General features: G+C 36.6%; 1 protein-coding gene across 1 annotated transcript in view; it reads right to left on the bottom strand.

Annotated features, from left to right (window-relative positions):
* LOC109069854 (integrin alpha-8-like) overlaps positions 1-19325 on the bottom strand; it is a 57124-nt gene extending 37799 nt beyond the window's left edge. The window contains exons 1-12 of the mRNA XM_042740282.1: positions 18890-19325; positions 18402-18535; positions 14719-14819; positions 14033-14156; positions 11744-11805; positions 11366-11411; positions 8234-8359; positions 7650-7694; positions 4714-4757; positions 3981-4037; positions 3425-3477; positions 1801-2006 (exon numbers count right to left, since the gene is read on the bottom strand). Of these exons, the coding sequence (XP_042596216.1) occupies positions 1801-2006; positions 3425-3477; positions 3981-4037; positions 4714-4757; positions 7650-7694; positions 8234-8359; positions 11366-11411; positions 11744-11805; positions 14033-14156; positions 14719-14819; positions 18402-18535; positions 18890-19065 (1174 nt within the window). The 5' untranslated portion in view covers positions 19066-19325. The remainder of the gene's footprint in view (positions 1-1800; positions 2007-3424; positions 3478-3980; positions 4038-4713; positions 4758-7649; positions 7695-8233; positions 8360-11365; positions 11412-11743; positions 11806-14032; positions 14157-14718; positions 14820-18401; positions 18536-18889) is intronic.
* Between the last annotated feature and the right edge of the window lie 757 nt (positions 19326-20082).

Here is a 20082-nt window from a genome sequence, read left to right as displayed (position 1 = left end):
ACATAAGAAACCACTGAGTCCACAAATAACTCACATGTATTGTAAAGTCATGCTCAAGGGCCTAATCTCATTTTCTGGCCCTGATGGAACTATAATTATAAGCTCTTATATGTACTTTGTTAAATGTACTTTCATAAATGATCGATTTTAAAAGATTTTCTCCCAAATTCAGTGAAATATTTTTTTTTTATAGATTCTGTCTGGGCCTGCCAACAACTAACACTAAACACCAGGACACTACAAACTGTACAGCCACACACAGCCACACAGGCCTCTCACTGGATCCTCTCAAAAGCAAATCCATCCGGAAGCAACAGAGCAACAAAACTGAACCAACAAAGCTCAGAACAAACAAAGAAGACAAGCAACTAGCTATAAGACAATTCAAACAGCAGAAGTACAAAAGCACACAGAGACACTGTGACAAGTGTCACTTCATCAAACCCGTGCAGCCATATGGCTGGTGTAACAGAGATACAGTGTGTGATATCAGATTCATTATGACCATATCAGTTATTGATTAAGTCATTATTCTCCAAAACTCCAAGGCAGCATCATCTCATAATGTGATACTTTTACATTGCCAGAAAAAATGAGTCAAGACCTACAAGTAATACACAAAATGAACCCATGCATAAATCAAAATGTGTTTTGTTACCATAGAACTCAAAAACACATTATATACAATATTTAAGTCTCACACTGGCAAGCACAAGCACATTGGCATTTCATACAAGTTGTAAAATCTTGTATGACAACATGCTTTTGGAAATCAGAGAATCAGATGGCTTACATTTCATGTATGGACATCATATCCTAATCTTACTTTCATCCACATCAAGTGTCATTTTAAAATTACACTGACATATTAGATTGTGTTACAGTAACATATGGAGCTGATTCACAGACTGCATATGTGCACACACACGCATACACACAGTGACCAGCACAACAGAAAACCTCTGTCTACAACTCAACTCAATCTGTCTTTAGTGATGGAGATGATCTGTGGCTGATTAGTCTGGTCTAAACTCCACCCATGAACACCTGGTTTCTTTCAGATGCATAAAGATCTCTTAAAAATCATAATAAATAGAGAAATGCTGCCATGACAACATAATAAGCAATGATCAGGACAGAAACTGAGAGACAGGGCTCAACAAAAAAAAAAAATTTCTGTGTTCCCAGGCATGTCAAAAATGTTCCGACCAAAATTTCAAATTCTCAAAATTTTCAATTTCAGCTTTAATTCTTTTTTTTTTTTTTTTGTGGGGGATTTACATTTATAATTTAAAATTTATAAACACTATTTATTGTGACATTTATAACAGCATTTAATGTAAATTTCTAAATTATTAAATTATTTAAGTATGATTTATTGTAGATTTTTCAATCATATACATTTTTTTGTTGATCTTTATTTATTCATTTATTTTGCAATACTAGTAGTTAAATAGCAACAGGAATATAAACCATGTGACCTCCATCCACAAACTCAACAAAACACACACACACACACACACACACACACACACACACACACACACACACACACACAACAGAGTGGTTTACACCCAACTCTTCACAGGAAAATGCAGACAAAGGCACCAAATCACAAATTTTAGCCTTCCCGACTGGCTAGAACTGTACATTTTAAGCATGTGATAGAGAGACAGACAGTATATCCTTAACAAAAAAGACAAGTAGGAAATGGGTATATATCTAACCTCTGTCTCTCTGGCCTTGGAAAAACTCCTGAAACATGCAAGACAACACTCTGAAACTAACACAAACCCTTACCAAGGTAGCCATCCTGGTTGATATCTCCGAGAGGGGCGATGGCACTTCCATACCGGCCGAACAGGTGCTTTCCAGTGAGTGTCATTGGAGGGGAGAAGAGAAGCACGTCCTCTTGCAAATACAAGTACACACGGCCCACCTCACGAGGTTTACTCTCAAACTCACGGTCCATGTAGAGTGGAGCTCCAACTAGCACGTCATCTAGCCTGTGCATGCACATAAATTCACAAATTTGACACAAACACCTCTAGGTTTTGAATTTTTGGAGGCCCATAAGTAACATAAATTGTACATGTATTTGTTTTGAAGATGCTTTACTTCTAAACTGAATGGATGGTTAACAACTGAATAAAGACCTACAGCTTTATAGTGCATGTTTGAAATCAAAGTATCATACAAGACATCACCCTTGAGGTTACAAGACAGCAATATATACAATAAAGTGCACCACTGAACCATTGTAAAATACGAGCCATCAGAGAAGACACAGACGAGCCAGCGCATGACAGTATCATGGCGGGGGATAAAGCATTAATCTTATAAATGCTGATAATATAAAACAGAGACATTTTGCTTGGAGATATGAATTTAGGAGTGTGTTTTGGACTGCGTGAGGAGCGATGGAGGAATACCAAAATGTTCCTACAGTTCGGAACAGGGCATTCTGAGAATAACCTGGACTAAAAACCAACAAGGATGGTGGCGGAATTCCAATGATAAAATGGAATGAAACGTTGTAGAAAAATTCCCATTTGTACTTCTCAGACTTCTTAGATCTAAGATAACAGATATAACAAAGTTATGTTATTTGATATCTAAAAATAAATCACTGTGATTTATACGTTTTAGCATTTAGAGGCAAAAAAAAGAACAAAAATGATACATTGATTTCAACACTAAAGACTGATTGGCCCTGTTTCCAGCAAATGAGCCATTTCAGCAGCTATAAGTGTAATGAGCTGTATTTCGCTCTGTTGGTTGGCCTTTGCTGGTGTATCATTTAACTGCTCTTTCTTTGTGTATACTGCTGTTTTACTGTGTATTCAACTATGTACCGTTGGTAAGGAAGCCTTTCAGTTAATGGCATAAACATATGTCAGCTTTTCAGACATAAGAGAAGGAGCTTTGGCGCTGATGTGTCAGCAAAGTTTTGTATTCTCATAAGACCAAATTAGAAACAAATTTTATACATATCAAATTCCGGCCTGGACGATGTGAGCATTTAAACAAGGGTCAAGTAAACCAGAGCATAATGCATGAGTCTAAATAAGCCAAAACCCATATAAAACCTCATGGTCCTATTTATATGATTTATATGGTCCAAGTTCTGTTTAGTTCTGAATACACCTTGTAACTAAATACAGCGTGAGCTGGTAAATTAAATTAGCTCAAAACAAATAATGCGGACAGATAAGAAAGCCTTGTTTCAATGCAGACAGACCATGAGGAACACCAAAGTACAACGACTACAGAATGTGCTTTTTTGAGTTGCCTCACATGGGGATAAACATAGATTTCATAAGAATGACATTAATGTAGACAGACTTACTCAGTTACCACCTCTTGCATAGAACTGTTTTATGACCTTACATGTAATTAGACATTAATTTCCATGTTGACTTACCCATCTCCATTTAGATCAGTCACTGCAACGGTGTATCCAAAATAAGAGGCCATCTGCCAGAAAAAGTTGTATATTGAATAGAAATGTGAGATGGAGAAAATGCAATTAAAAGGTTTGTGTCTCATTCAAAAACTTCCTTTTGTCCAATTTAGCCAGACATAAATATATTAAATAACATTGTGCTTAGCCTTCCATTGGCTGTTGAAGACAAAACTCAAAAGAACAACAATAGTCATTTAAAAGAGATGTTTCTGTGCGATTTATATTGATTATGGCAGCATTAAAATTATTAAATGACAAAGCGCATACACCCAGATGTGCAGTACAGTCACACACTACACACTTTCATTGTCTGGCTAAAAACAGAGAAGCAGTCATAACTATAGTAAAGTATGTCAAAATGTGGCTGTCTGCTGCGTTCTCCACAACATAGAACTTAGAACTGACCCACAATTCCTGTAAATAATTCATAGTGAATAAATAGCATATTTAACTAACAAAAAGATTTTAAAAACAAAAGTAAAAAAAACAAATCAAAGGTTGAAAAGTCACTCACCTGCTCCCCAGTAAAATTCTGAATAAAAGTCAGGTTTGTTGCATTGATCACAGCCACCTGTAATAAGAGAAAATTCAGATTGTATTAGCGCTAATAAAACACTGTTTCCATTCATGAAAGATCGTCATGATTCTGATGTACTGCAGGACTTGTGTATCTGACCACATGTCTGTCCTCCACTCCAAACCAGAGTGATTTTCCTCATGTTAGGCATTTAGCACTCTAATAATTACATCCAGATTGATCTTAGTGGATGTTTTATGGGACACGTATGACTGAGATCCTAAATCAAACAAAGCCACATATGGCTAATACCCAAGAATATAACATGCAGTAAAAAAAAGACGCAAATTCACTGTCTGCCTCACAACCGCCCATCCAGCTGAATATGATTCTGTTTAATTGAGGGCCAAAGGGGACACCCCTACGTCCTAGATGCTACAGCCCAAATTGGGAATTCCTTCTTAAGATTTCAAATCACATCCAGATGAGAAACTCACAAGCACTTACACAAGTGACGAGGTTTTACCCGAATACCAGTCTTTGCAAAACATACAGCTTTTTGTTTATTTGAATAAACAAATTTTTCAATTTTAGTACAAAGGAAGAGAATAACCTCTTGAACATTTCTCACATTCTTCCTTCCCCCTTGACCTTTCCCTCTGACCTTTATTCCATATCTTACCATGACAGAAACACAGGAAACAAAGTCTGTTTAGGACTGTATACTTACATAACCAAAGTTGTGAGCCCCTCGAGGCACCCCTGCTACCAGTTCTGCATAGAGGACATAAGAGAAGCATACAGTAAACATACCTGAGATATTTACATATGCATCAGCAGGTTTATATATTTTAGACTTGCAGAGTTTGAAGAAACAAATGACGTGCTTCAATACTCAACAATAATAAAACATAGACTTTTCTTGTTTTGAGAAGAGGGTGTATGAGTGAACATTTCCACACTCACAACCACTTATCTAGTGCATCTCAGGCTAAACAGTGAGGTGAGACGTGTGAGTGTTGTTAATCTCGTCACTGTCAACACCATGTCAGTCACTCATTTATTATAAATATTTAGAAGAGAGAGACAGAGAGGAGAAAGACACATAGTGGAGGAGACAGAGGCTGTCTGAGGCCTGATGGATGATCTTGGAGATAGTGATGTGGTGGGAGGGTTTGCGGCTGTCTGTCGAACTTGTCCCACCCACTGAGATCGTTTAGGGGAGGTTTAGTTGTATGGTTTGTTTCTTTTTTGTATTGTAATATACTAGAATGGACTGCTCGTCCTCGACCCTTTCCCTGCCACCTCAAATTTCCCGCCTTGCTTGACCACAAAGTGTGCCACAGCAAAAGGCCATGTATGAAACTCTGACAAAAAGAGATCACCATGTCTCTTCTCTTTGGATTCACCACTAATCCAGACCAGATAGAACATATGTCTGAGACAGAGAGGGAATTCTGGGAAGAATGAACTGAAACCGCCGATAGTGTTGATTATTTGTGCATGCTGTCTGCATTGTTTTAACGTCTGATTTGCTAAAGGAATTGTGCAAATCAAGTAACAGAGCACATATACCCCCCCAAAATGGTGCTGAACACAATTTTGTAACCATTTTCTGTTTTGCAGGTCAGTTTTGAGTGATAACTTGTGGATGACACAGCAGACTACTTCAATCTACCATACTTCATGATCATCATTTGATGAATTACTGCGGCCATGATCAATACACTCAAAATTTTAATTTTAACAGATAAAGACCTGTTAATACATTTCCATACGTGACTCTGGACCACAAAACCAGTCATAGGTTTGATTTTTTTTTGCACACAGATTTTCAAATAGTTGTATCTAGGCCAAATACTGTCCTGTCCTATAACAAACCATACATCAATGGAGAAAGGTTATTTTTTCGGCTTTCAGATGATTTATAAATCTCAATTTAAAAAATAATCAACCCTTATGACTGGTTTTGTGGTCCAGGGTCACATATACAGGAAAATTGTGAATGTATTAACATCACATTATATGTAATTTCACAGTAAAATTATGTTTGGAAGTAAAATTTGAACATAAAATCTTTTGAATTACAGTACCATACAATTTACAGTGAAAAACAGTAAATGAACAAAAGACCCTGTCGGACAAATCACTTGATTATATTACATCAAACAGTATTGTTTCTTAATATGTATACATTAGGGTGTTTTTTGTTCCATTTTCTATTAAGTCAAATTTACTTTTATAGTACAATACATAATACAAATCATTTTAAAGCAGCTTTACAGAAAATCATGATGTTAAGGTTTATAATATTTTATATCTCCATGCCTTATAGTCACATTCACCAGATTAGAGCTGGGTGATAATATGATATGTAGTTGATAATTATTGCATTATTTGTGACGCTGGACCACAAAACCAGTCTTAAGTCGCACAGGTATATTTGTAGCAATAGCCAAAAATACATTGTATGGGTCAAAATTATTGATTTTTCTTTTGATTCTTTTGACTTTTGATTAGTAAAACTTCATTTGGACAACTTTAAAGGCGATTTTCTCAATATTTAGATTTTTTTGCACCCTCAGATTCCAGATTTTCAGCCAAATGTTGTCCTATCCTAACAAACCATACATCAATGGAATGCTTATTTATTCAGCTTTCAGATTATGTATAAATCTAAATTTAAAAAAATTGACCCTTATGACTGGTTTTGTGGTCCAAGGTCACATTTAGTTAAAGTTTATTGCATTATTTTAGTGTCATATGCTTTATCACGATGATGTTTTATCTTTGTACCACCCAGTGCAAGTATGCAAGTACCATTTAAGCATGTTTCATGGACAGGCCACTTGAAAGATAAATATTTTAACATTATATCACTTAATGAAATATACAGTCACCAATATACCATCCCGCAATATTAGAAACACTGTCACAGTATTTTACAGTGAATTTCTGGCAACCACAGCTGCATTTTTTATTCACCTTAACTGGCTTCTTAGAAAATGTAAACAATCATCTTTTTATAATTTAAAATGTGTATTTTCAATTAGGTGCACTCTATTATATAGCATAATAATTCACACAAGATTATTTTATTCCAGATTTTAGTCTGTTCAAGCTGGATTGTGGGTGGTTGGTAAATAAGTTGCAGGGTTTTGCAGAATGGTACTGTCAAATGGATAGGTAGGCTAATGATTGCTTGAGTCAGTGTGGGTGCACACATGTGTGTGTGTTAGAGACGGATGACAGACTGCAGATGGGCTGTTTGTCACTGAGTGGCAGGTCAGGGACAGAATCCTGTGAGTGCTCTGTAATTATGGTCTGAGGCTGAAGGGTCCGATCAAAGCTCAGTAAGCAACAAATCCACACAACCACCACACACAGAGACAGAGCTCTCTCTCATGCACTCACATTAATACACAAACTCCACAAAAGATGCAGAGCTTTGTTTACGTGTCTGAACATTACGACATGTGACTAGCAAAGAAGATATTTTAAAGTATGAGCTGTCTACACATTGAGTCTTTTGTGTTCCACAGAAAAAAGTAAATCATACAGGTTTAGAACAACATGATGGAGTAAATGATGACAGACTTATGATTTTTGGGAACTATCCCGTTAATCTGTATCATTCACGTATATAAAAGGTTTAAACATTCTTACCTTGTTCCGAATCACCTGTGAACTCTCCGACCGCTACAGAGTAACCTACCAGACACAGAAAGAGAACATAAGAAAACCAGAGCGACTACAGTGAGAGGAACAGTTGATGCTGCTAACCAAAGTGGGTATAAAAACGATGTTTATTTGACCCTACAATTCATGTTGGTTTTATCTCATCATTTTATTATGGATTGCACTATTATCATGAACAGTCCGATGATGATGATTACTTACAGTACAGGGAAAATGTTCATAGGATTTTCAAGTGTGTATTTAAAGAATATGTCTGAGTGTGTGTGTGTGTGTGTGTGTGCGTGTGTGTGTATGAGTGTTTTGAGGTCTGAAGTTCCAGATGGAAATGTTATCATAGGCACAAACTTAGCACCGAATTGAGCTATGGGACAGAGGGTCAAGGTTACCTCAACATCCACCAAAAAAGCTCATGTGTGTTCATGTGCATGTGTATTTATTAAATTGACAGAGGGCTGATCCTCTGACCCATAAACAGGGGCCCAGAGAAAATCGCTGGTGTCCCATAAAGCATCTTTACCTTTCAAAGGCAAACACACAAACACGTCTCTTACCTAGGTAACTGTCATCATATGCGTCTGATGCAGCCACAGTCTGCTTCTCTCCCTGAACTTTGCGCAGAATAGTTTTCAGGGAATAGCCGTTCAATATTTCTGCAACACCTGCAGTGATCACTTGACCTAAACACACACAAATACACATTATTTTCCACAAGGCCTACTGATTTTGTGCTCAGTGTGTGTTGATGTGGCAGATGTTGTTACTTATTTTTGGAAGGCAAAACAAACTGTAAAGTACAAAAATATTGTTTTTCTCTAAGAAACTTTTATGCCATTTTTCAAACTTTTTATATTTAAATTGATAGTTACATAATTATATTCAGTTACAATAGTTATAAAATTATATTAAGATCAATTATATCTTTTTATTGTAATATATTTCTAATTTCTGATATCTTTCTAATTCTAAAATTAATTATTGTGACATTTAATTAATTGAAGAAAAAAATATGCAGCATAGATATAATATAGGATACGTAAGTTTCATATTTAAAAATATTTTCCAGGAAAAACCTGCTATTGCAGAATGGCCCATTAATTGATGTTTTGATCCAAGGATGGAAGCTTAATTCTGAACAGGCAGAAACATTCAAAGGGGACACGACTTCTCTTAAGACTGTTAGAACCTCCCTGTATTACTTCCACAACATTCAGATTTGTCCTTCTGCAACTATCTACATTACACAAGCACTGAGGAAAACAACACAGATGCAAGTTCTCAGATTTAGATGTAAGAGTGAGAGGAATGTCTTCTGTTTTTGTTGTTCACGTTCAATAAACACGTTACTCTCTTTTACTACCAGGCATAAGCTGAACCCCAACCATTAATCTCTCTTAATGTGTGTGTTTAGCTGTGTGTCTGTGTGTACATGAGTCTCTATTAATTTGCATTTGTTTTGTGGACACACATGACACAACATGTGGTACTGTTTCTCTCCACAGAAATCTGTTGTCTTTCCTCTAAAAAATTATGAAAGGCAAAGGTTAAGATGGACAGAGTGTGGGAAAAGATGAGAGGAGAGAAAGCGAATGGCAGGTCATAACTCCTAATGCATCTCTATTTGTCCACAGCATGAAGTATATGAGAGAAATAGAGAGACCCTGTGTCTGACATTACATTTTTGTGTCATCTCAAGTCATCTGTCTCTCCATTACAAACAAAAACCAATAACACATGTAAGATGTGAAGTGGGACCCAGTATCAGTATTTATTAAGGGCCGTGACTCTGAGTTCAGGCTGTGGGGGGTCTGAAGATTGAACAAATCTGTTTTCATGTTTTAACATACGACTGCAATTACACAACAATCAACATCTAGCATTGTGATCCAAATCCAGACACATAAACAGTTACATATACTACATCCGGCCAAAAAATATTCAGCTGTGCCTCATTTGGTCAGAGCCAAACATCCATTCCACGCATTTTTAAAAGATTTTTATGAGGAGCACTTCACTACAAGAAATATAGTTAGACGTATTCTTGAAGCTTTCTTACACCTTTTGGATTTGACACATGCATTTCCTTCGCTTCTTCAGCCATTCATGATAAACACTAATTATAAAAATCATTGATAAAATGATTGATAAAATTATTTTGAAAGATGTTAAAGACACTGCACTTCCAAAGGGCAGTTTATGGCTAATTAAATTTGTGAAGGTGGTTTATGGATAAAGTTTTAATTTGTGCAGGTATATTTGTAGCAATAGCAAAAAATACATTGTATGGGTCAAAATTAGTGATTTTTTTTCTTTAATGCCAAAAATCATTAGGATATTAAGAAAAGATCATGTTCCAAGAAGATATTTTGAAAATTTCCTGCCGTAAATATATAAAAACTTAATTTTTGATTAGTAATATGTATTGCTAAGAACTTCATTTGGACAGCTTTAAAGGTGATTTTCTCAATACTATTTTTTTTTTTTGCACCCTCACATTTCAGATTTTCTAATAGTTGTATCACGGCCAAATATTGTCCTATCCTAACAAACCATACATCAATGGAAAGCTTATTTATTCAGCTTTCAGTTTCAAAAGATTGACCCTTATGACTAGTTTTGTGGTCCTGGGTCACATATATTAGAGTGGAACATAAATCTTTAAGAAATTAAAAAATGTAATAAAAAGTTTATAAGAAAATAAGTCTTAAGTACTTAAGATTTAGCCTTTTTTTTAATTCCCTGATTTTTTTTGGTTTTTTTTATTTCTTGGGTCTATATAAAGAAAATAAATTAAATGTGTTTTTTTATATATGTTATTTTTATAGATATATAGATATCATAAGTCACTAATGGGCAATACAAAAATTATAATTTAGAAATATTATAATTACAATAATTATAACTCAATTACATTATTTAAAAATACATTATGAAAATTAAAAAAGTATTCCGTGCAAAAGTTGCTCAGAATTCAATATAATTATTTGTAAAAAGGTGGATTAATAAAGCTACTCAACTCAACTCAAAGGGGACTGGCCTGTTTTGTTAATCAGCCAGATGAGTTAATGCTGGCAGTCCAAACACTTGCTTATTTATTTATCTCTAACATAAACACAGCTAAACATAAGCAGGTGGACAGATTTCTGTATTACCTTTAAATGCATTTCATTGCCAATTGTGCAGAACGTATAATTCAGGCTAAAAGTGAAGAAGTGCAGGCATTCATTAACCTGCGTTCACTGGAGTTTAAAAGCGATGATTACAGCTCTAGCAGTGAGCCAACATTAAAACCACTGACCAGAAAGAGCAGCTCATTAACCTCACGACCGCTATATTACAGCTATCACTGACCCATCTGTGATGAGTGAACTGCGGCAGAACACTTCACTGATTGGCTGAACAGACTCAGAAATGGTAGCGCTAACACACTGAGATAATCCCTGATTATTTTGGTAACAGGGCTCATGGGAGGTGACGTGTCATCGTTCTGAGGGTCTGTTATTCTGCTCTGAAGGTGGAGGAAGGGTCAGCCTGGTCAGTTTGTTGGACGGAACTGAGATTCTTGGGGTCCTGTGAGACTGTGAGTCTGGGATATGAGAGACTTGCGTCTGCCAATCTCACTCAGAGAGACTCTGTAAAAGGATGGAATGATGGAAAATACAAATTAATGAGGAGAAGTGTGTTACCTTGCCAGTAGAAACTCCCTGGCCCTCCCACAACCAGAGTCCCTTCCTGAGAAATTGAGAAAAAAACAAGTGAGGAAATAGGAGAGAAGGTAGAAATGAGGACACAGGCCTCAAAAATGTGTTTGTGTTTATTTCTGTGTGTTCGCTTGTGCATTTTGAGCAGGATTATGGAGAAAGACTTACAAGCAACTGTATAAGTAGAGATAAATGACATAATAAGGAATAAGCCCTCATCCTGCTTGAATTAAGGACTTTAAGCCATTTAAAACTGGAAATGACTGCTGTGAGATTTTGAACAAAAAGCAGGACATGTCACACAGGAGTGTGCAATCATAAAGATGAAATACACAGACAGGCTTGAGGTGGGAGATTTGTTACCTTAGTAAAATCAACGCTGAAGCCCGCCTGGCAGAAGCCCTGGCCCTCGGGGTCCGGGTTATCTACAAAGATCAGAGCAACTTCATTTACACAAGCCTTTAGGATATGAATGAGTGCAGAAAGATTCAGCACTTCGAAGATAAATCTGTAAAAGATTGAAGTAAATGGATAATGTGATGCAATGAAATGCAAAGTTCACAAATTCAGATTTTATAGTATTGTTAAATGAGATTAAATGTAAATATGAGGGCCCAAATTCCTCTTTGAACTACCTAATTGCTGAATATATTGGAATGATCATACATCAGACAGACTATGTATTAAAACAGTAAAATATTATAATAGTAAAATACTCATACAGTATATATTAACAATATTTTAAATGCTTAAATACTTAATAAATATGCAATACTTCATTTATTGAGTTCTAACAGTAATATAATTATTTTTACATTGAAGCTGAAAAAATTAATCATCAACACATATCCAATATACCCCCTATAATACATCTCCTGCCCTACTTGTATATAATACTACTGTCTTTGCAAATGTGTGTATACATGCATGCACGAGAGTGTCCATAGCAGACAAAAACAAGCTGGATTTTATCAACACCGAGCATCTCTGCCCTGAGTCTTGGCAGGGACTCCTAGCTGACCTACCAGGGAGACGGCTGGCACTTGAAATTGTTTGACAAAGAATGAGGAAAGTAATTCACAGTCATTATGGCCTCATGTGTCATATAATAATTTTCCATAAGAGCACATTAGGCACAATTATCATTATTAATACACCACTTCACTCTACACCAACTGTTAATAAACACATGTGTATGTGCGTGCTGTGAAAATTTAAGAGAGTATGTATATCTGATATGACGACAAGAAATTAGAGTATATTTATCAACTACCATTACTGTGAATGAGACTTTAAAGTACAGGAAATAAGCAGGAAATTACATTAAAATAAACATGTGAGTTTTCCCTTTGATCTTTGGCAACTGGCACAACTGGGCAGCCCGAGAAGCAGCGGACACATCTGTGATTCTGTGTGAAAAGCAGTGCTGGCATTACTACTCATTTTTGCTAGTCATCCAAAAAACTAAAAAAAAAACATTAGGCTAGTTATATGTAACCGTATGTACAGTAAATCAGTAAAAACACTCAAAGGAGTGACAGTATTTTTGGTGCTGTTTTTGGAAACGAAAGCATGCATACTTCATTACGCAGATTTATACTGTTTGCATTGCAACAAACAGTGCCAAAACCTATCATGTTCCACTGGCTTATAGGTTCTGTCAGCCTTTGGGCAGAACTTGATTCATTTCAGGGCGGTATGCAAAAATGTTGGCTTGTAGGTGAACACTAAATCAACACAGACCATCTTAAGTACACTTCTAACTTATATTACGAACATAAAGAGCTCTGAGTTCTCGCTATTTTAACCCTATTTTTCTGAGCAATTTTTCAGAATATTTTCAAATATAACTGGCCATTACAGTTTTCTATACAAATAATACGGTTCAAACGTTTGGGATTAGAAAGATTTTTTAATGTCTTAAGATTCTTCTTTTGCTCACCAAGGCTGCATTTATTTAACCAGAAATACAGTAAAAATAGTGATATTGCAAAATATATTTTTACAACTTATCAAAACGGTTTTCTATTTAAATTTATTTAAAATGTAATTTATATAATTTATAATATACATGAATAAAATATATGAATTGACAGCAGCTATTAATCCAGTCTTCAGTGTCACACGATCCTTCAGAAATCATTCTAATATGCTGATTTGCTGCTCAAGAAACATTTCTTATTATCAGTGTTGAAAACAGTTGTGTTGCTTAATAAATTTGTGGAAATCAAAAGATTTTTTTCAGGATTCTGTGAACAGGAAATTCATTAATTCATTAATTCTAAACAACCTGAGATATGTTAACTTTAGTAAAGCTTAAAAACTTGCTTTTAAATTAGCAAGTAAAGTTAAATGCACTCTCACTGGTTCTGTGTCACTGTTTGTTTCTTGGTGTGTGTGTGTGAGTGTACCTGGCACTCTCTATGTTATGGGGACCAAGTGTCCCCACAAGCATACAGTAGTAAAAGCAGTAAATTTTGACATTTTTTCAATGTGTCCAGTATAAAAAAAAACACTATGTCTATGTAATGGCCCCATAAAATGTGGGAAAACCAGTAAGTGTGTGTGTGTGTGTGTGTGTGTGTGTGTGTGTGTGTGTGTGTGTGTGTGTGTGTGTGTGTGAGTGTGTGTGTGTGTGTGTGAAATACTCACTGGTTCGACATGGAGAATACTCAGCATAGGCACTGAAGTTCTGCACAGCCACATAACAAGTTCCCACTGGATCCATCTCACTGCTGACCTTCACTGTCCTCCAGTGATAGAGGGGCGCACAAGCCTACAGAACCACACAAACACCATGTTACTGTAAATAACAGCACTGATAGACATAGAGCATAAAGAGACTACTTAGGACAGAGCTGGAGATGAAGAAAAAAAAACATCCAGTCTTGTGTCATTTTCTGAATAATAAACGCATTTGAAAGAGCAAAATGTTTCTGTATCTGATTGTTTGGAAAACAAAAGTCACATTTGGGAACCATGTCTTCCCTCATGTAATAACTCTGGGATTTTTCTTTCAAACATCAGCAGTTCTCCAACTCGCATGGTAAACCTCAAATCAACATTTTCCAAATCCCCCTCAGTAACAGGACAGAGCTACATTTCCTATCAAAACAACACTCCCGTGCATTCATGAATGAACTCTGATTCTGGATCCCATGCATTCATGAATGAAACACTAATGCTATTAAACAGCACTAAACCCACTGATGGGCAGCTACTTACTGATAAAGAGTAGATTTTTCCAACCGCATCCATGAATGCACGGAAGCATGTGTCCAGCATGAGGATGACTGCAAATGGTCTTTAACTGGATTATGTTTCTGAGCATCACTTACCACCACTTTGTCTTTGTGGGTCCTGACTGAGGCTCCAAACCACTGATGGGATTTAAATTCTAGAGGCTCCCGTGTCCCGTTCACTTTAATCATTCGGTTATCTGGACAACAGAGGGAAAGAATGAAAGTTACAGAAAAACAGAGTGGGACTTCATTATATAATAAACATAAAACATCAGGCAGCTGAGAAATGTAACACATTGTGAACACTTTTGCCATTATAGTCATTTTGGAACAACATGAGCCATGAAACAGCAAATTAGGTTTCAAATGAGTCTGAGTGTGTTTGTTTATGTGAAAGCACATCTACAGGGGGTCGTTTTACTCTAAGAGTGTGTACATACAGCTACATGATTCTGCGGATCTGTGTCTACAGGGGTTCTGTGTGATCCAGGAAAGATCTCGCTACAGCTGGGCCTGTTTAGAGCTCCATAAGGTACGGTCTACACCTCATAAAAACACATCAGCTCTAATCCTTCTCTGCTTTCTTCCCTCCATCTCTCAGGCCTTTACTATGGGCTTTTTTCTTGATATGTAAGTCTTATACTTTGGCTTGCATAATAAGATTTCACAGTATTTTGAAGTCATTTTCTTTTTATATATAACTTTCTTTAAGACTCAACTCTAAGGCAAGCATCACCATTAATGCTATGAAGATAAGTGACCAATTTACTGTTATTCAGCGACTTTTCTTAGTTAAAATTGTGTAATTTCAATAGGATTTTGTGCATTCAACAGTTTGGTTGAAGTAAATGCGCTGGGTTGACCAAAAGAAAGTTGCATTGCTACACTATTGACAATGGATAATGGACTTTTTTGCCAGCAAAATTTTGATGAAATTCCGCTACTGTGACCACTCCTTAAATATAAACGTTTGGGACAAAGGACATAACCTGTTCCTCGCTGTCTGTGCTATGAATATGCATACCTTAAACTAGGAAGCTTGTTGAAAGGAGTCTGCTACTCCTTTTCCCAAGCATTTGATTTATGATATTCACCTGCCGATAAAATAGACTTGCTAGGAAAGACTGACCTGAGACTCCACCCATCACACCCTAGCCACCACAAATCAACTCTTTAGAATCATAGTGGGGACTTTTGCACAGGAATGAACTAAAAATTTGTATCCAAAAGTGCCTCATGTCAAAACATTTTTTTTTACAATTTGAGTGTGTTTATATTATGTTTCGCAAGCCTGTAAGTACCATTGCACTGTAGGAAGTTGCTGTTGCTGAGTGAGATCAGCAGAATGGATGAACACTAAATAACATTAAACAGACACAAACATGCACAAACATACTCATGCAGTACTATTTTCAATTTATAAACATACTGAGACTGTTCAAACAGAAAAGCATGAAACAGGCAAACATTCAGGATATTCTGCTTAAATGAACACATGTTCTGGTGTCACAAACTGCGCTAAAATGCAAGGCCAGACTCACAATATAAAAACACAGCAGGGCATCATTTTGTTCATTAAAACATCTGTTTCATTTTTGGGCTCAAAACACATGCTTGTCATTTTTCTTTTCATTTTTTTTTTTGCATTGATATAAATTTGTTGTAAATGATTCCTCCTGTTATGAATGAAAGCTCCTATAATAGTAACAACTGTGATCTTTGTAAATGAAAGTGACCTGTGCTGCTAAACAGACAGTGTTGACTTACACATTCAATCATCTCTGATAATATATAATATATATATAATATTACATATTTTCCTCAAATCTGTGGACTGTATCTACTGTAAGGCCTCTATAATATCTGGACATGTAACTATGAAACTGTGTGTGTGAGAGAATTGTGTGAAAACTTGCAAGGCAAGGTCCATTGGTACGTGACCCTATCTGGTGTATCTAATGACTTTACTCATCTCAGTCAGGACTGCATTAGTCACACACACACAGGCTGTCATCAGAAACGTCAGTCGCACACACACGGGCCATGCCCCCCACAGAGAGCTCTGAGGGCCACAGTGGGAAGAGCACACGGGATCAAAGGTCAAGCGTGTTAAAAACAACGTGACTAATGAATCTGGATACGTGTGTGTTCAGCGTAGATGTTCTTGCAGAGTAGATGCTCAGACACTAACAAAGAACAGACAGCGCTTCTGTCTTCCCTCGTCAGGGTTTGGTCTCTTCCTTATTCCCCTTGTGTTCACAGCTCTTTTAACTCTCTCTCTCACATATCTCTCTCTGCCTCTCTCACCTCATCACCACCAGGCTCCTTTAAAAACCAGCCGTCTTGAACCAGAAAACCACTGCTTTCATCTCCAAAAGACAATCTGTTTCGATGTCAATTCCTCATTCACACTTCAGTACTTCATCTACAAATGATGATTCTCACTGGCTCACCTACAAATGGTTGAATATAATGATGCAAAAAGGAATTTCTTCCTCAAAAAAAAAAAAAAAAAAGCTTAAGGCAAAACTGAAATAATTGTTAAATAAATAATTAATAACAATGACTATTAATAATAAACAAATAACTTATGTATAAAATCGCATTAGTTGCTCCAAAGCCATGCAAACCAATTATTACATTTTTTCAAATTATTTTTTATTATAGACTGATTAAATGCAGATCATAAAATAAATCAGTAAATTTTAATGTCATTAATTCGGGAATCGGATCACACTGTTCAATTGTTTTTGATTCACTAAAAAGAACCGGCTCATCCGAGAATCGTACTATATTGTTCGGCCTGTATGTATAAAGAATCAGCTCGAACGAGTCATTCGTTCGAAAATCAGACCGCGCAGTATTCAGAAGGTCATGTAATAGCCTTTTCTGATAAGAGTCTACGTTAGAAACAGGAACAGCACATAAATACCGCGAGCAAAGCTCCCTCAAGAGAATGCTATGAATAACACCACGAGACTGACGAAACATCAGCGCTCAAATTACGCTGCATCCAAGTCTGTCTCCAGTCCACGCCGCGATTCTGAGTCCAAAACCGACCACTGCATTTACCGGCAAGCCACGGCTCCTCAAAATAGTCCAGTAATATCATAAACACTCCTGCAATCTCCGTTCCAGATGACAAAATCGATTTAAATGTGATGTTTAGTGACTCTCAAAAGCAACTTTTCCCTTTTTTCTGGCACTTCAAGTTCGATTCCACAATACCATACAGACATCATCAACACTTTTTCCCTCACTAAATGAATTAGACGACAAAGACAGCAGAAAATGTGAACAAATAAATCTAAATATAAAGATAAAATGTTGTGCTGACCTAAATAATAGACGCGCGTAATGGACGTCTAAATTACGGCAGATTACGCACCGAGGTAAAGTTACGCGCCTTTCCCTGGTAATTACTCCGCTCCTGAAATTTTAAACCAAACCATATGCGGTGATATTAACTCTTTCTTGGATGTGGTTTTTGATCTTTTTATTGGAGGGACAGGAATTTATGAAACCTACTCTAAAGATGTTGCTTGTGACATCTATGTTAGTAAATAAGATAGAGAAACAACATAGCATGGGTTTCTACGTTATTTGCGCATTATTCTTATTCTTTAGTTTAAATTCAATACACTAATTTAAGGAAATGAATAAAAAGGCACTTAAGAAGACATCGTTATAGCCCACCTGAAAGGATCTACTTTTTTCAGTAGAAACTGTTCTGAACTTTTTGTATTAGTTGACAGGTTCTAAATCATGAGGGTACCTACTTGCTTTATCAAAGGGGATCTGGCGGCAGGAGTCTGGGTCTGATGCCGGCCAGGGGCAGTAGTACACCGCTCCTCCCTCCACAATCCCTGGCTGAGAGGTGTTCGCTTTAGGAGCCCCAACTAGCACCGATATGCTGGAGAGAGAAAGGCATACATCTAAGTGCATCCTACTGGATAAAAGTAATACACTTTTAAGTGACAAGATGAACCCCAGCAAATGAATTCAAATGTGAGTTAGCCTATTCTATTCCCTCTTTCCAATTACATATCAGTTCACTGGTCCATATATTAGTGGTGCTGAAAAGCTTTTTGAATAAGATGCTGCGTCAAAAGTCTCGAACATTGTAGGCATATCCAAACTGAGTTTGTTTCTGAGAAAGAAAGAGGTTATTACGAAATATAGCCTATGGAAGATGCCTCTATTTGGGCGCTTGTTAATTTTATAAAAATAAAATTAAAAACAAAAAAGTTATTTTAATCTCACTTACACGTTTTTATCCTGTGTTGGGTGGTAAAAGTCCAGTGAGTATCCAAAATAACTTCCCTCTGGTCCATTGTAAACCGTTGGCTTTTCCAAATCCAGGTTGAAAGCTGCAGCTTCGTGTAAAATTGAAAATATGAGCAAACACCCACGAAAACACACGCGGAAAAAACAAGGGTGCATGGCGTCAGCCCGGTGTCTCCAAGTGTAATCCAAATGTTTTGATTAAAGATGTGCAGACAGAATGTAATGTATGTCCGTGTTCAGCTGTCATAAATTGAGTGCGCGCTCCATGCGTCTGCTGCTGCCTTTTTGCAAGCTGCGCGCCTTTCTCTGCGTACTAAACATTATAATGAGCTGCGCACGAGACAGGACTCCTGCACCACATCACACAGCATCCGGCCAACTCCTTTTATGGAAACACAAACACAATATGCACACCAAACTAGACAATTAAGAAATGAAAAGACCTTTATTATTACATCGATACTGTATTGTTAATAGTGATACAACCCCAATTCCAGAGAAGTTGGGACGTTTTGTAAAAAATAAAATAAAAAATAAAATAAAGCATTCTGTGATTTGTTCATTCTCTTTAACTTTTATTTAATTGACAAACGTACAAAGAAAAGATTTCACTGACCAACATAAAATGTTTTATCAAATCAAATTTTGTTTTTGACAAAATACATTCCAAAAAAGTTGGTACAGAGGCATGTTTAACACTGTCACATCAACCTTCCTTTTAATTACAATTGAGGATACTAATTGTTAAAGTTTTGCAAGCAAAATTTTTGTCCAGTCTGGCTTGATACAAGACTTCAGAAGCTCAGCAGTCTGATTCTCCTTTTCATGACTGGTCATATATTTTCAATTAGAGACAGATCTGGACTGCAGGTATGGGCCAGTCTAGCACATTCACTCCATCTCTACAAAACCATGCTGTTGTAGCACATGCAGAATGAGAGCTGACATTGTCTTGATCTAATAACCAAGGGCTTCCCATGAAAGACATCATCTTGATGGCAGTATATATCTCTGTACAATCCCAATATATGCCTCCCTGTCAATAGTACCTTCGCACATATGCCAGTCACCCATGCAGTTTGCTCTGCTGCACCCCTAAACCATGACAGATGTTTGAGTTTGCTTCTGTCACTAATGAAAGTCTGGATGGTCCCTTTGGTTTTTGCGACTGAG

This window comes from Cyprinus carpio, chromosome B16 (genome assembly GCF_018340385.1).
Source record: "Cyprinus carpio isolate SPL01 chromosome B16, ASM1834038v1, whole genome shotgun sequence".
In the NCBI taxonomy this organism is placed as follows: domain Eukaryota; kingdom Metazoa; phylum Chordata; class Actinopteri; order Cypriniformes; family Cyprinidae; genus Cyprinus; species Cyprinus carpio.
The sequence above is the reverse complement of the archived record's forward strand: the minus strand, read 5'-3'. Positions and strand labels throughout refer to the sequence as shown.